Raw genomic sequence first — 16510 nt, forward strand, 5'->3', positions numbered from 1 at the left:
TTCTAGAACTCTTAGTGTTTTTATTTTTTATTTTTTTTAAAGATTTTATTTATTTATTTGACAGAGAGAGACAACGAGAGAAGGAACACAAGCGGGGGCAGAGGAAGAGGGAGAACCAGGCTTCCCACTGAGCAGGGAGCCCAATGCGGGGCTTGATCCCAGGCCCCTGGGATCATGACCTGAGCCAAAGGCAGACGCTTAACCACTGAGCCACCCAGGCACCCTTAGAACTCTTAGTGTTTTTAATCTGCAGAGAGTAGACTCACAATTAAGAGCACAGCCTTTCAGCAGTCCTGCCTTGAATTGTTTTGGGCTGAGCCTCCAAACCCTTCCCCCCACCCCACCCCCCCTGCACACACACACCCCCCATCTGCCACCCATGAGGACTAGAAAGATGGGAGTGGCTGCCTGCAGGCCCGCTGCCGTGCCTGAGTCACACACTGCAGTAACAGGGGATTTCTTCTGCAGTCCATTTGACATTTTGAAACACAACCGAAAATGAGAAACAGGAAGGGGGTGGATAAATTTAAAACTTAAAAAAATTTTTTCTTTCACTCTCTGGCCCACCCAAGCAGATTGGTTCAGCAGGGCCCAGCTCTTTCTCGGTGTAGTGTGGGCAAAAGGAAGGGAACTGAATGCTTAGCTTGGCTTTGCCTATCTACCTCCAGAGACTTAAAGCCTGACTTTTTATGCTTATTTTTCCCCCTCTGTAAAAGGAGGGGGACGGACTGGTATTAGGTATATACTCTCTAGACATAAAATATGATGATTCCCAGACTACATAGGAGCTTAAAGTGGAGGGGAGAGAGATTTCAAAATAAAGCTGCCTTTTCCCCTGAATTATTCAAAGTGGCTTGCTGGGCAGGCTCAAGGGGGAAGAAAGATTTTAGAACTCTGCGGCTCTCATTTCCTTGTCTCACTGTCTTTTCTCTGGGCCTCTGCCCAGCTTAGAAGCATTGCTTCAGGCTGACGCTGGCGCAGGCTGGGAGCACAGTAGCTCCTGTGCCCTTTAACACAGATAGACGGGCCAGACCATGTCATATGGAAACATTTAACCGTCCAGTTAGGCAGCTGTGCCGCGTGGGATGATTTAATAAGAGAAAAGCCTTGTTGGTGTTCGGGATGCTTACCGCACAACCACCTTTACTACCATTTTATCTTTGGCAGAGCTAATCTTTGCCTTTCTGCTTGAAAGGAAGGCCTCTCACTGAATTGGGAGCTTCTACACTCCACTACCTCATCTTGTCTACCTAGAAAGGATCAGCTTCTCCTGTGAAGCCCATCATGTTGCAGAGTCAACGGGCAGGCACAGTCTTACCAGTCCTCTTAGTCATGTCTGGACTGACCCCACCGACCTCAGGCTGTGAATTTTAATCCACTGCTGAGCGTTGTCAGTTCTGGGTGAGAATATTCTAACTTCTCTTTTTTTCTCTTCAAGCATATGACGAAGCCTTTGCTGAATTCCAGAGATTAAAGTAAGTCCCTTGCCACTTGTGTGCCCTGATTTCTCTGGAACGTGATGTGCTGCTCCCCCACCTGAGGGTTAGAGAGGGTCTTTCATGTTGGCGGATGCCTAGAAACAGCCCTTCCCGCTGCTTTGTCGAGCAGCAAAATGTCTCCGAGGCAATGAAATGCAGTCAAGGTTCGTTACTTCGAAGTACCACTAAAGCAAAATTCTTCTTTGTTTGCATGTTTGTTCGTTTCTCTCAACCACAGACAAGCTGCCATTGCTGAGAAAAGTAAGTAACCCCCTTCCCGTTTATTCCTGGCATAGTCTCGAAACATCGCTTTTATTTTTTTTTAAATTGTGACTGCAGACAGAGAGTGAAAATGGTTTTTTTTTCCTTTTCTTTCATTCCTTTTTTTTTTTTTTAATCTTAGGTGTTCTACATATGTTTTCATTTAGTCTCTTGAGTAAGAATGTCTGAAAAGAAGGTCTCAGATTACATTTTGAGAATGTCACTGAGCTCTTGACTTGAGCTAACCCCTGAGTGTCCTGAGAAATCTCTGGGCACGAGTTACACAATAAGTTGTTAATCACTTGCAGCAGGCACAATGTATCAGAAAAATTTATCTATGTTAAAGAAGAAATAAGATACTGTAAATTTGACATCAGGTAAATCCTTGTAAGTGGTCACCCAACAAATACTCCTGCATTTTCCTAAGAGCCCTCGTAGGATAAAAGAAGCCAAATAAGGCCTTCTTGAATTCTTCACAGTCTGAGTGAACAAATACCAAACTATCAAGTCTGTGTATCCAGAAACGTGCTCACTACTCACAGGTGGCCTCATACTCGGAGATTTCTAGAACTCAATCTTTTAGGATTCTGAGAGTCATGAACTAATTACCATAATCATTCAGGTTCTCTCTGAGTGTGTGAGGCAGAATTTGGAAATTGTTGAGGGCTAAAATTGTAGAGTCAGTCCTAAGGAATGGAAGGGAACCAGGAAGGGGAGTGAGAAGTGAAGTCATCTGCCAGCCTTTGAGTAGTAGCCCCAGGTCATTCAGGATGGAACTTCATACCTTTGGTTCCTCTCTCCTTCCTGTTTCCCTTCTCCCCCCTCTTCTGCTGGGTCGGTTGAGTGGTGAGGCAGCTGCCAGCAGATGACAGCACCAGCACCAGGTGTGCTGAGGGAGTGCAGTGCAAGAGGGGAGTGCTTCCTGTTGGTACCAAGTGTGCCCCTCCCGCTCCTGTATGCACAAGCAAAGCCAGTGTCCATAGTGGATGGCCACTCCCCATTCTTGAATTCTGGTGGGCAAGGAGCCCGACCCTCCCTCCATTTTTGAAGTTTCTGCGTCAAAGCAGTTTAAAGCTGGAAGAGATTTGAGTGCTCTTCTGGCCCCCTGTGTTTAACCTTTTGTAAGCTGAGGGATGCTTAATTCAAACATCTTTCACACAGATCCAAAATGTAAATAAGTAAAAGCCAAGTTAGCTTAATTGAAGGTGGGATGGGGTCCCGGCCTCCCTGACTCAGTGCCCTTCCTTAGACCTCCTCCCATGGCCCCCAGAGGAATCCCGTGAACACTATGGTAGCAGAGCTGGGTAACTTCATGTCCACAGGTGTAATGCAATCCTTCCCCCATTCCGCAGATTAGGAGCCTAGGGTCCACACAGTGAGGTGACTTTTCTGATGTCACACATTGGGTGGTGCAGGAGCCAAATAATGAGTTGAGCTGACAAGTGGTACAAGGTGCAATGGAATCAGCAAGAGAAAGTCAAGATTCAAGACTCATTCAAAGATTTAGTCTGACTTAATGGAGAAGGGAGTTGTAGAAACAGGGATCTAGAGTCACACATTAATTGAAGTAGGCCTAAAATTGAGAGGGTGGTGGCCACTGTGTTAGTGTTAGACAGTGTCCCTTTGAGCAAATTACAGAAAGGCATCGTTCCCTGGGGCTAAGCCAGTCGCACCCAGAGCACGGGACTTGGTGGGGCTAGGGGAGCAAGAGGTCAGCTCTGGATTTCAGCACCTGCCCTACACCTTGTCCCCTCAGCTGGGGGCCTCTGTACTTTGTGGCCGTAGATAGTAGCCCTACATAGCCCAAACACCAAGAACTACCATGAGACAAAAAAGGGAAGCTCTCTAGGAAAGGCCTCAAAGAAAGCCCACATCTGCACAAGCCACCAGATCTCATGGCATACAGCCTCCAATTATGCAACTTTTTTTTTTTTTTAATGATAGGGAAGCCCTTAAAAGAGGCCATGCAGACTTGGAGGCTGTCCACAGAGATCTGCTCTGTCTCCTTGATCTGAGCCCCACTGAGCTACAGAAGGGCCAGGGCTGAAAATAGTCATGAAAATTACAGAGCAGGTCTTAATACCACAAAGGCATCTCAAGCTGATAATTTAGGCATAGGTAGAGGCACCCACACTCACAAGTTATCTCTGCGAGGAAGGATTAACATTCCGTATTACTGGATCCTTTTCTAATTTTGCATATTAAAAACAGGTATAAAAATAATTGTAAGGAAAAGGAAACTGAATTGGAAAGTTAGTTCCCTGGGGTGTTTGTGTGAGTGTGATCACTGGTGCTCATCATTTCAGTGATTAACCAGAAATGCCTATGCTTGCAGATCGCGCCCGAGTGGTGGGTGGTCTCCCCGATGTGGTCACCATCCAGGAAGGCAAGGTAAGTGTGGAGCACTCCTGTCCCTGCTTCTTCCACACTAGCAATGGATTCCAGTGCCCCAGGCTTCGTTCCGTCTAAGAGCTCCCACCATCTTCATCTGAAGCCACTGCTGCTTAGGCTTGACTTTAGAGTAGCGAATACAAGATTCAAAATGCAGTCCATTTTCAGTCATCTTAACATTTTGAAGGCCAACCATCAGGATAGAAGTTCACTTTGTGTGGGCACATGTAGACCACTTAGTCTCTTTCCAGAGGCACCCTTTCGTATCACGAGAAGCAGAAAAGGCTCAATCACAACTATATGACAAATGTAATTGGAGAAAGATGTGACCTCTAACACCTAGTGGAAAATGGGCTGTCCTGTTTAATACTTCACCTCTGAAGGAAAACATCCTGCTCCGTGAATTTCTATAGGCTCTGTTCCAGTTGAAGACTGGTTTATTTCTTTTTTTTTTAAGATTTTATTTATTTATTATAAATAAAATTGAGAGAGAGAGCACAAGGGGTTGGGGAGGCAGAAGGAGAGAGAGGGAGAAGCAGACTCCCCGCTGAGCAGGGAGCCTGATGCAGGGCTCCATCCCAGGACCCTGGGATCATGACCTGAGCCGAAGGCAGATGCTCAACCGACTGAGCCACCCAGGTGCCCCAAAAACTGATTTCTGTCCATTTAACTTTAAACTAGTATTTCCTGGCTCCATAATTATCTCTCTGAAAAGCAATGAACATAATTTCTAACCTGGGTTTACTTTCTTCGTCCCTCTGTTTCATTAAGACAAATTCAATAATCCAGCTATAATGGACGGGTACTTGTAGTAAAACAAACCTTTTCCCAATGAAGACATACAATAGGTAGACTAGGGATAAATCTAGGCATGTGGAAAGGCTTTAGTGAGAGGCAGGTTTCATCCAGCTGCATTTCTTCATGGATGGAGTATACATGACCACAGCTGACCTGAAGCTCAACCACTGCAAGGTTGCTTTTGTCTTTAAACTCTGTTTTTCATGTTCCTCATTTAATGGGGTTCAAAATATTCAGCTCACTGGGTTGTAGTGAGAATGCAGAGAGAGAATGTGTGGGAAAGGAATTTGTGATCTATAGTGGAAATAAATCTAAAGTATGGATAGTAGTTTTCCATGACACCTAAGTCACTTGGGAGTTTGGTTTGGTTTTGTTAAAAGTTTTAACCCCCACGGGGTACCTGGTTGGCTCAGTCAGTAGAGCATGCAACTATTGATCTCAGAGTCATGAGTTCAAGCCCCATGTTGGGCATGGAGCCTACTTACAGAGAAAAAAGAAAAACAAAAGTTTTAACCCCCAGGTCCACTTGGATAAGTTTGATGGCAATAGCTTGACTATTTTTCTTGAAGAAATGGGTTTATAGGATAATTCAGTAAGAAATGCTAATTAGCCATGGAAGGGAAAAGATTTCTTAATCTCCCAGTTTTAAACAATACTCCTATAGAAGAGGTAATAAGTGATCATATAAGACCCTTTAGAGGGATATTTCGAATATCCTTTTCTCTGTATATTGTGAGCCCTAGTTCTTTTTCCTTATACTTTCTGGATTTCAGTAAGAAAAAAAATACAAGAGTAGAATTTAAAATGTGAAGTAAATTCAATATTGTTGGCCATCAGAGAGATGCAAATTAAAACCACAGTGAAATACCATAACACCTATCAGAATTGCTGAAATAAAAACAGTGACAACAACAAATGCTGATAAGGATGCAGAGAGACAGAATCGCTTCTACATTGCTGTAGAAATATAAGCCAAAACTGTACGGCCACTCAGGAAAACAGTTTGGCAATTTCTCAAAAAAGAAAACATGCATTTACCATATGACCCAGTAGTAGTTGTACTCCTGGGCATTTATCATAAAAATTAAAATTTATGTTCACATCAAAACCTGTATACAAATGTTCAATAGCAGCTTTAGTCATAATAGCCTCAAACTGGAAACAGCCCAAATAACCTTTATAGGTGTACCATGGCACACTACTGAGCCATAAAAAGGGACAAACTATTGATCCCTGCAGTAACTTGGATGAATCTGCAAGGAATTATGCCAAGTAGAAAAGACAATCTCAAAAGGTTACATACTATATGATGCTATTTATATAATGCTTTGGAAATTAGAAAATTTTAGAAATGGAAAATGGATTGATGGTTGCCAGGAGTTAGAAATGAGGTTGGGGGCAGGGAGTAGGTGTGGGTATAAAGGGCAACATGAGCGATCCTTGTGATGGAAATGTTCTTTATCTTGACTGAAGAGATAGATATATGGACCTAGACAAGGGATAGAATAGAATAGAACCACACACACGCAAATGAGTACAGGCCAAACTAGGGAGATCTGAATAATAACTGTGGATTGCATCACCATCAATATACTGTTTGTGTTATTACACTATAGTTTTGTAAAGTGTTACTCTTAGGAGAAACTGGGTAAGGGCACATATACAATCTCTCTATTATTTTTTACAGCTGTTTCTGATTCTACAATTATCCTTAAGTTTTTCAACAAAAAAGTATGGTAAAGTAAAACTATAGGCCTAAACGTTGATCTTTTAACATAAGAGGGTTTCAGCACAGATGGTAGTATAATAAAATATTGGGAAATAGGAATACATTTTGGTAGAGCACCTTTGCAACTACAACAGACTGGGTGGGGTTTGAGGGGAGAAATAAAATGAAGGAGTTGGAACCTGAACATGAGTCCCATTATCTGAAACAGCTGTTGTGATTCTGCTGCCGGGCTCTGTGAGGCAGACAGAATGCAAAGTGAGCAGGTGGTGATTATAGCAATGAGATTTCTCTACTGAGACAGAATCCAAATGCCACAGGAGAGCAAAAGGCATCTATGTGTTTATGAAAGCAACAGTGCAGACGGGAACTGGAAGCAAACTCCTTCATGTGGCTCTGATGATAAGCCTTCCCAAAGCCAGAAAGCTGAGGCCCTCCAGAAACCTACTCAGGATTGAAGTCAGATTGTAATTCATGCAGGTGCACATCCCGCATAAGGCCACCCGTCATTCCAGGGGCTTCGTGTTTATCCTCCCTCGGGTCCTGCCAAACCACCGGAAGGGTTCTTGAAGTTGGATCGTTGTACCTGATCTATGTCCTTTCCTCTCATAAAACGTGTTTCGTAGGCACTTAATCTCACCTGCATCGTGTGGGGTGACCCGACTCCAGAGGTTTCCTGGTTAAAGAACGAGAAGCCGCTGGTCCCAGATGACCACTGTAGTGTCAAGTTCGAGGCCGGCAAGACTGCCTACTTCACTGTCAGTGGGGTGAGCACCGCCGACTCGGGCAAATATGGGCTGGTTGTGAAGAACAAGTATGGCTCAGAGATAAGCGACTTCACTATCAGTGTGTTCATCCCGGAGGAGGAGGCAAGGAAGGCCACTGAGCAGGCCCGGAAAGGCAACAAGAAAGCCAAGTGACCAGCGACCGCCAGAAGGCTACGCGAGGGGAGCTGTGCTGAGCTGCCTTGTATAACTTGTGTGTGAATGGCTTGGGTTAAGTGTAAGGAAGTCTTCCTGCTTTCTACTCCCTATTTTTGTGCTGGCTTGGGACAAAATTATAAAATCTCTAATTCATGTAAAAAAGCATCAGCTAACAATGTTTTAATAGTTTTTCTTTATCTACAAATTCTGTGTTAAGAAAATGCCACTGATAGCACAAATATTAGGAAACCATTTTAAGGAAAAGATCAGAATAAAGTCAGAGGGACGTTGAGTGATGGTCAGAGAGCAGAAGAATGTGTTGTGGAGCAGTGTTTGGACTTGGCTAGACTTTTCCCAGGAAATTCTCATGGGTTGCGATCATACTTCAGCATCCTGTCAAGACGGGGACGAATTGTTAAGCCGGCCGGTATGTTTTGTGTGTTGTTAATGATAGTGATGTGCATTTCTATTGGTGGTCTTGTGATCTGGAGCCTCCTCAGTATTAATAAACAGCCCTCACACCTCTCCTCTTTCCCGTCAGTGGTTTTTGCATTCTTCCTGTTCGGCTGCTCAGGGGTGTGGCCTCTGCTGCATCCTTGCCACCACATCTTACAGCACATCCTCTGATTTAAAGCCGTTTAGGTTAAAGCAGTAACTGCCTAGCATGGTAAGATGAGCCATCCAAGGTCGGTTGAGGTTCAGGGGTGTGAAATTGCTCTGTCACCGTACATCTGGTGACTTACTGTACAATCAAGTTGATTCCATTGTTAAGATACCCAAACTAATTGCATGTAACGTGTTAATTAAGGATAATAAGACAGTGTGGGAGGCTAATGCCAGAACTGGCAACTAAGGGCACACAGTTAAGGAAAAAACAACCCTGATTCTGAGTTCAGAGAACTGCTAGCCTTGAAGCCCGCCCCTTTTTGCAGGGCTCGCTGACAAGTGGCATTATGCTTTAGGAAATTTCATTCTCGCCCCATCTCTACCCCCAAACACCACCATCACCATCACACACCCACACCGCCCCCCCACACACACACAAACATGCACACTTGCGCTCATTCACACACCACTGGAGGAAAAGAGTTATGATGAAAAGAGGTTTCCCCTCTCCATCCTCCTGCCAAAAGTCAGGGATGGAACAACAGACTCCCTTATAACAGACAGCTACGTATCTTCTCCTTTGCAAAATTCAGGACTAGGAATTGCCTCTCATCTGATTCCCTTGTGTAGCCAAGTTTCCCCTGCTGTTGCCCTGACATTGAACACCAGGCAGCAGAGAGATACTGTGTTTTCACTAACAGGCATGCCAAGGGCAGCTGACCTTGAGTGGTCTAAAGCTTTCCCTCCTTCAGCAAGAGATCTCTCTCTGGACAAGGGGACCCAAGGAAAGTGGAACCAGCAGGGGAACTGAAGAGGAGAAAGGAGAAAAGCAGGAGCTGTGCAGGTGAGAGGCCCCCAAGACCCTCCACAGAACCCCAGATGCACCCATCTTAAGAACCAGCAGCAAAGTCACCAGGGTTGGGGGAAGGGAAGAAGGGACGTATGTGCGCGTGAGCAGAACCTGCTACCTGCCCCACCCCCCCAGTTCCATACCACTGGAGCCCAGACCAGAGAGGAAACAAGAAGGACGTTGAATCCAATGAAAACACAACTTTAAAACAGTGGGTCCTAAGTTCTGATATTGTGTGAAAACTTGTGAAATCACAGTGTGTGTCACTGAGATTCCTGCCATCCAGTCCAGAGGACCTTGATGGAACAAGGTGGCAGTGAGGGAAAAAAATGCTTTCATACTCATAGCTCTATATGCTGAGACTCCTCAACAAAATGGTTATAAGAATTATTTCAGGGGTGGGGCACCTGGGTAGCACAGTCGTTAAGCGTCTGCCTTCGGCTCACGGCATGATCCCGGCATTCTGGGATCGAGCCCCGCATCAGGCTCTTTTGCGGGGAGCCTGCTTCTTCCTCTCCCACTCCCCCTGCTTGTGTTCCCTCTCTCGCTGGCTGTCTCTCTGTCAAATAAATAAATAAAATCTTAAAAAAAAAAATTATTTCGGGGGTGCCTGGGTGGCTTAGTCGGTTAAGCGTCCAACTCTTGATTTCAGCTCAGGTCATGTTCTCAAGGTTGTGAGATCGAGCCCCACGTCAGGCTCCACACTGGGTGTGAGGCCTGTGTAAGATTCTCTCTCTCTCCCTCTGACTTTCCTGCACCCTCCCCCCCGCTCTCTTTCTCTCTCTCTCAAAAAAAAAAAAAAAACTATTTCAGCCACTATAACAACCAAACTAAATCAACTACATTATGATTTGATGGCTTATGTGAAAAGCTGCTGTTTCTACAGGGGAAAATAGAACAAAAGTATAGATCTATCAATTTAATGATGCTGAAAGACTTTCTAACTCATGAGAATTCATGAATCTGTGACCTGCTAATTGTGAGCTACTGGTACACAGAGAGGATTGCATTGGAACACAAAAAAGACTATTCAGAGTTTTGTTTTATAAAATGAGTATTCAATCTATTAAAGTAATAAATTTAAAAATCTAAATCTTCCTAAATCCTTGAAGGTTAGCTTTAAAATCTTATTTATCTATTTAAAAATCTAGCCGTTGAAAAATTTAAGTGTGCCTTAATGGTATAACTAAATTCCCTTTAACTTATTAAACTGTATTTATAAATTAATATATTTGCTTTCCATTTTAGGTACTACTATCATCTGACTTAACAAACAAAAGCTTTCCAAAAACTTAAATAATTTTAATTACCTATGAAACTAAGCATACAGATATGGAAAATTTTGAGTTCTCTTAAATGTTCTCATTTTGTAGACAAACTCAGTAAGGCTTCAACATAAAATCACAATCAGTTAAACATTGTAAGTTAATATGATAAAGCTGAGCTATTACTAAGATAAATCATCTAAAACATCAGAAGTACCTAAAAATCAAATATGCACAGATGCCATAACGCAAAAGAATTAAGTCTACCCGGATAAAGCTCCTCTGGCCTGGGATGAGAGTTAATACCTACGTCAAAACAAGAGACGTGGCTTCGACTGTTGAACATGGGCAGCTATTCGCCAAGGTCCTGCACAAGGCTGGAGTACGCAAAGGGTAGCTTAGTCAAAAAATTGGGAATGGTAAAAATACCACCAACTGACAGGGAGAAGCTACACGGAAGCTTGCCATCTGCCTGGGGGTGGTTCTGGGTAGAAAAACAAAGTTAATGGATTCCTCAAGCCAGTACTGCATGCTTGTGGGGTCCAAATTTACAGCACCACATGGTGTAGGAATCGCAAGCCAAGAGTTCCCATAAAAATGGCCAATGTCTGGGGCCCCAGAGAAGCACATGTAAAACTACACTACAAGAGACTTCTGTGTCTGCCCACAAAGGATTACTGTTATGGAAATTGTCCTCCCACCATAAACAACTAGAAAACCAGGCAAAATATATGGGGGAAAAACTGTCTAAAAAAGGGCACTGGCACACAGACACAGAGAACTATGAGGCCTGAGAGAAAAAGAAATCAAAATGAGAGACCTATGATTGCCTGGACAGAGTGTGGCCCTGGACAGAGTGTTCAGGCTACAGTTCAACCAGTCGGAACCCAAACAGCACCTGCCGGCCTCATTGAGCTGAAGGGACAGAGACTGAAGTTCAAAGAGGCCGAGGCAGCTAGAATTTGTGAGGAAAAGTCTAGGGAGAACTGAGTGGCACAGAGGAGTCATGCTGAAGAGCTGCAGACGGGTCTCTGGTGGAGCACTGCTCTGTGGGTGCTGGGGAGAGAGCTGCTGGGAAGCAGTATGTCAAATAGTTCTTGGTGCTCACACAGGCTGGGAACAGTTCTCCCTCCCACCAGCCTGCGTGAAAAGACTTTGTAATATGTGGAACATCAGGGAGAGTCTTCAGAAGTTTCTCACCTTAGTAGCAGTGCTGAATTAACCTGAGATTAAAGCTACTCTTGACCCATCCCAACAAAAGGCAAAAGCAAGCCTCAGAAGGCTCAAATATCTGTATAACCTAAGGGTGTGTCAGAAGCAAGTGCAGCACACTTTAAATGGAGGCATTACCCAACAGTGTGAAATTCATTATAAAGAATATCCAATAAGAATCAGCAGGCATACCAAGAATCAGGAAAATATGGCTAAAAACCAGGAGAAAAGTCCATTTAAGATAAATAAGTCCTGGGGATGTAATGTATAGCATGGTGACTATAGTTAATAATACTGTATTATATATTTGAAAGTTGGTAAGAGAGTAGATCTTAAAAGTTCTCATCACTCAAAAAAAATTGTAACTATGTATGGTGATGGATATTAACTAAATTTATTGTGGTAATCATTTCACAGTATATGCATGTCAAATCATCATGTTGTATACCTAAAGCTAATACATGTTATATGGCAATTATATCTCAATAAAACTGGAAAAAATACTTTATACACAAATATTGTGGGAGTAGCAAGAAAAATTCAATATTAATATAATATTATTTGAGCTCATAATGAAAATTCAAAATAAATTTTTGTAATTTTCACACTATGTAATCCCAACAGCAAATGTAATCATAATTTCAAGAAAAGATGCTTGAGTAGCTTTTGGAAAATGATAAGCTATGTGTAGATCAGTAATTTGTTGGTGGATTGTAGGTATATAACTTGAAATGTCGTTAGTATCATTTTGTAATCATTAGCCTAAGTTAGCCCATCTCTAATCTAATAAAGTAATACAGACTTAGTAGACAGAAAGAGAAGTACATTAATAAAAACAAAACCCAGAAATAACAAAGATAATAGAATTAGTAGGCATGGGCCCTAAATCATCTGTTATAACTATATTCTATATTTTCAAGAAGCCAGAGGAAAGATTGGATATATTAAATAAAGACATAGAAGAATACCCAGGTGTGCCGTAATAAATTTGCTGGAGAATACTGATAAAGACAAGACCTTAAAAGCAGCCAGGGAGGAAAAGATATCACATGCAAAAGCAAGAATAACAAAAGACTTCTCAGGAGAAACTATAGAAGTCAAAGGACCATGGAGCAAAATCTTTAAAGTCCCGAATGGAAAGCAAGCAAAAAACTCTCAACCTGGCATTCTCTACCTGCAGAAAATATCATTAAAAAATCAAGCAACATAAAGACTTTACACGACAAACTCAAGCTGAGAGGTCTACTACCAGCAGAATGCTCTCTGCTCTCAGACTTCTGTCAGTGCAGGCACCCCCACCTCAGGAGCTCCCCCCAGCCCCCCATCAGAACATCCCAGGAGATCTGCCTCTTCCTCACACACCCCAAACCAGGGACCACCGTGCCAAGAAGAGCTTCTTGTTTCCCTGAAAAGAAAACTGTGCCGAGGGAGAAGAGAAGCAAATAAATATTCCTGGAGCAGAATCAAGAAATCTGAAATCCTCTTCTCAGGAGAAAGTTTCAGCAGGGTTGAAAGTAAAGATGAAGAAACGATGACAATGAAAAAAATTCTTTGTTTCCTTCTCAAAACTGAAGGAGAGGGCGATTACCTATAACTTGTATTCATAAAAATATACACTATCCTCTTTTTCTACTCATTCATTCATCAACAAATACTGACTTAACACTGGTCTGCTCCAGGCCCTTCTCCTCCCCAGCTCCTCAGCACGACAGGCTGACCCTCAGTGGTGGGTAGAGCACAGTCAGGCTCTAAAATCCCCGCCTTCTCCCCAGGTTTATGTCCAGCGACAGTGGAAAATCACAGGCAGCTTTGACCTCTGCACAGACTGCCAGAAGGCATGGAACTGAACTGGGGTGAGAATTGTTTTTTTCCATCTCCCTGGACGGGGAATGAGGCAAGATGAGAGTTTCTCAGTGTGTGCGCAGCTAGGAGATGAGGGGAAGAAAGGGGAAAGAAAAGAGATTATTGGCTTCTATGCATCGACTTCACATCTATAAGAAGTAGACTATTTTGTGTAAACACTTTCAGTTGGACTTCTTCTCAATTTTACATTTCTTCAGGCTTTTAATATTAATGTTTCTTTCTTATCTAGGCTACATTACAGTTATTAACATTTCAAAAATTTGCTGCACACTTCTAATGCTGCATTAAGGAGGGCTGTTGCCTTAAAATATGAGGCATCAAGAAATTGAAAAGCTGTAAGTAAAAATATAACAATAAACTGTTGTAACTGGAATGGTAAAAAAATTTTTATTTTTATTTTAAAATATGGTCACACTCAAATCACTCTGTCTTATAAAACAGATACATTTGGTGGTGATGTCCCTAGTTCTGCTAAAATCGGAGTCAATGACATTTGAACAACTTTTATGTGGAAGCAGATTGATTTCTGGCAGAGATGCAGAGCCAATTTGTCCCATTTCCACTCGACCTTATTAATATGAAACTAAAATAAAGGGAAAAGTTTATCACCATAAGGCTGAAGATATGCAGTAAATGTTCAGATTTCTGTTGATAAATAATTTAAAGCAAAATAAGTCAAGACACTAGGAAAAGTTTAAAAATTGAAACACATTACCTGAAATGTTATTATAGTGGTATGTTATAGAGATATAGTAGTATATAATTATCATCATATTGTTTGTATACTATATAGAGATATGCTATGTATTTATAGTATTATTATGTATTATTTAAAGATGCAGTTGTATATTATAATTGTATTATATTGTATTACAGTTTATATTATAGAGATATACACATGATAAAGACTAAGGGATTTGAAATCTCAAAAAAAATTGCATAAAGACCTTAAACTAGGAAGACATTTGGAACTGTTCCTCATTTCTGTGGAACTACATTTACAAAAATGCAGTGTGTTTCTTTTCAACACAGGAAGTTTGTTACAAAGACATCATTCAAAACAAGAGTCAAACCCTGGGGGGCGCCTGGGTGGCACAGCGGTTAAGCGGCTGACTTCGGCTCAGGGCGTGATCCCGGCGTTATGGGATCGAGCCCCACATCGGGCTCCTCTGCTATGAGCCTGCTTCTTCCTCTCCCACTCCCCCTGCTTGTGTTCCCTCTCTCGCTGGCTGTCTCTATCTCTGTCAAATAAATAAAATAATAAAATAAAATTAAAAAAAAAAAAGAGTCAAACCGTGGGAACTCCATTTAAGATGAAATGGAAAAACAAATTCAGAAGGCATTTACTTCTCTGGGCTTTAAAGTATTTATGTAGAAATTAATGAGTCCCTGCAAAAAACCATTCTATCCCAATTCACTTCTGCTGTGGACCTCTTGTGTGAGTCCTTGAGAATTCCACATCATTCTAGCATGACATTCTCTCCTGCTAAAGGTATCTATCTGCCTGAATAAAAGCATATATTAATTTCATGCCTCTTCCACCCAGGCCTCCAAAGTGCTCACCCTCTGTAGCTGGCAAAAGTTCCACTAAGCATGTAAGGTCTTAAAATAAGCCAATCATTGATGAGAGATTTGGGGGAACTTCTCAATATTTGACTTTAAGGGTGAAGTAGGAGTCAGTTTGGTGGTCACTGTTAGCACGCATTTTTTTTTCCTTCAACAAGTATTTAGAGCAAAGACTGCAATGACACAGAGATGGAGCAGATGGAGATTTATTTCGGATATTTACCTCTAACTGATGAGATAGCAGGAACATGTAGACCCATATAAGCAACGAGTTCATAAGGAAAATACAGACAACAAGCTGTTCTCTGAGTTCAGAGGAGGGATGCAATACTTGCTTTATAGTGAGGGGAGGATGAAGGAGAGAATGGGATACAGGATTCAGAGAAGGCTTCATAGAAGTAGGAGCATTTTTTCTGAGCTTTGCTAAGCCCATGGGGTTTTGCCATGTTGAGACTGAAGAGAGGGGTATTTCTTTCTTTCTTTCTTTCTTTCTTTTTTTAAGATTTATTTATTTGAGAGAGAGAGAGAGAAAGAGGGGGAGCAGAGGGGCAGAGAAAGTCTTAAGCAGACTCCACACTGAGCAGGGAGCCCCACACAGGGCTCAATCTTATGACCCTGAGATCAGGACCTGAGCCAAAATCAAGAATTGAAGCTTAACCAACTGAGGCACCCAGGTGCCCTGGGTTATTTCTGTTAGCAATCACTCGGCACCATGAACACATTCCAGGAGCAGATAAGTCAACACAGAAGTAAGCTGGAATAAGTGCTCCCACAGAAAGGAAGTGTCCAGCAGAATTTGTTCTGTCCTTGTTATGGGCCGAATTGTATCCCCCAAAATTCATGTGGAAGACCTAAGGCCCAGTACTTCAGAATGTGACTGTATTTAGAGATAGGACCTTCAAAGAGGAATAGTAGTTAGGTAAAAAATGAAGTTATTACGGTGAGCCCTAATCCAATACTACTGGTGTCCTTCTGAAAAGAGGAGCTTAGGACACAGACACACACAGGGGAAAGGCCATGTAAAGATACAGAGAGAAGACAGCTATCTACAAGCTTGGGAGAAAGGCCTTGGAGGAGATGCTGCTGACTCCTTGATCTTGGACTTCTAGCCTCCGGAATGGTGAGGAAATCAATTTTGTATTGTTAAAGCCCGGTCTCTGGTACTTTGTTATGGCAGCCCCAGCAAACTAATGCAGTCTCCATGGAGACTTTAGACATTCCCCCGGTTTGGACCTGGTTTGGTTTCCCAGCTCCCTATCTTGCCACAGCTAACCACTCAGCCCCGCCAGACTGGTGGACCACTATAACGAGCCATCTCACCCACATGCCCTGCCTTACAAGGCATGCAGATGACACAAACCAAAATATAGCAATAAAGGCAGCAATAAACATCGGCAGACCTGCTAGGTGTACAGCACTGTGTTTAGCACTGGCCACTGTGGTAGTCTTTTTAGGCTGCCAGGACAAAATACCATAGACTGGATGGCTTAAATAACACACATTCATTTTCTCACAGTTTTGAAGGCCAGAAGTCTCAGGTCAAGGTCACAGCAGATTTGGCTACTATTAAA

General features: G+C 42.5%; 1 protein-coding gene and 1 long non-coding RNA gene across 4 annotated transcripts in view; both read left to right on the top strand.

Annotated features, from left to right (window-relative positions):
- Positions 1–8117, top strand: part of MYOM1 (myomesin 1) — a 162688-nt gene extending 154571 nt beyond the window's left edge. For all 3 annotated transcript variants that reach the window (XM_034642225.1, XM_034642227.1, XM_034642226.1), the window contains 4 exons: positions 1439–1475; positions 1717–1739; positions 4075–4130; positions 7281–8117. In XM_034642225.1, coding sequence (XP_034498116.1) covers positions 1439–1475; positions 1717–1739; positions 4075–4130; positions 7281–7574 — 410 coding nt within the window. In that variant the 3' untranslated portion in view covers positions 7575–8117. The remainder of the gene's footprint in view (positions 1–1438; positions 1476–1716; positions 1740–4074; positions 4131–7280) is intronic.
- A 4149-nt stretch (positions 8118–12266) lies between these two features.
- Positions 12267–14551, top strand: LOC117795953. The gene is made up of 3 exons (XR_004620132.1): positions 12267–13363; positions 13603–13708; positions 14406–14551. It is a non-coding gene; the product is annotated as an uncharacterized LOC117795953 (long non-coding RNA).
- The last annotated feature ends 1959 nt before the right edge of the window (positions 14552–16510 follow it).

Source organism: Ailuropoda melanoleuca, chromosome 14, assembly GCF_002007445.2.
Source record: "Ailuropoda melanoleuca isolate Jingjing chromosome 14, ASM200744v2, whole genome shotgun sequence".
Classification (NCBI taxonomy): domain Eukaryota; kingdom Metazoa; phylum Chordata; class Mammalia; order Carnivora; family Ursidae; genus Ailuropoda; species Ailuropoda melanoleuca.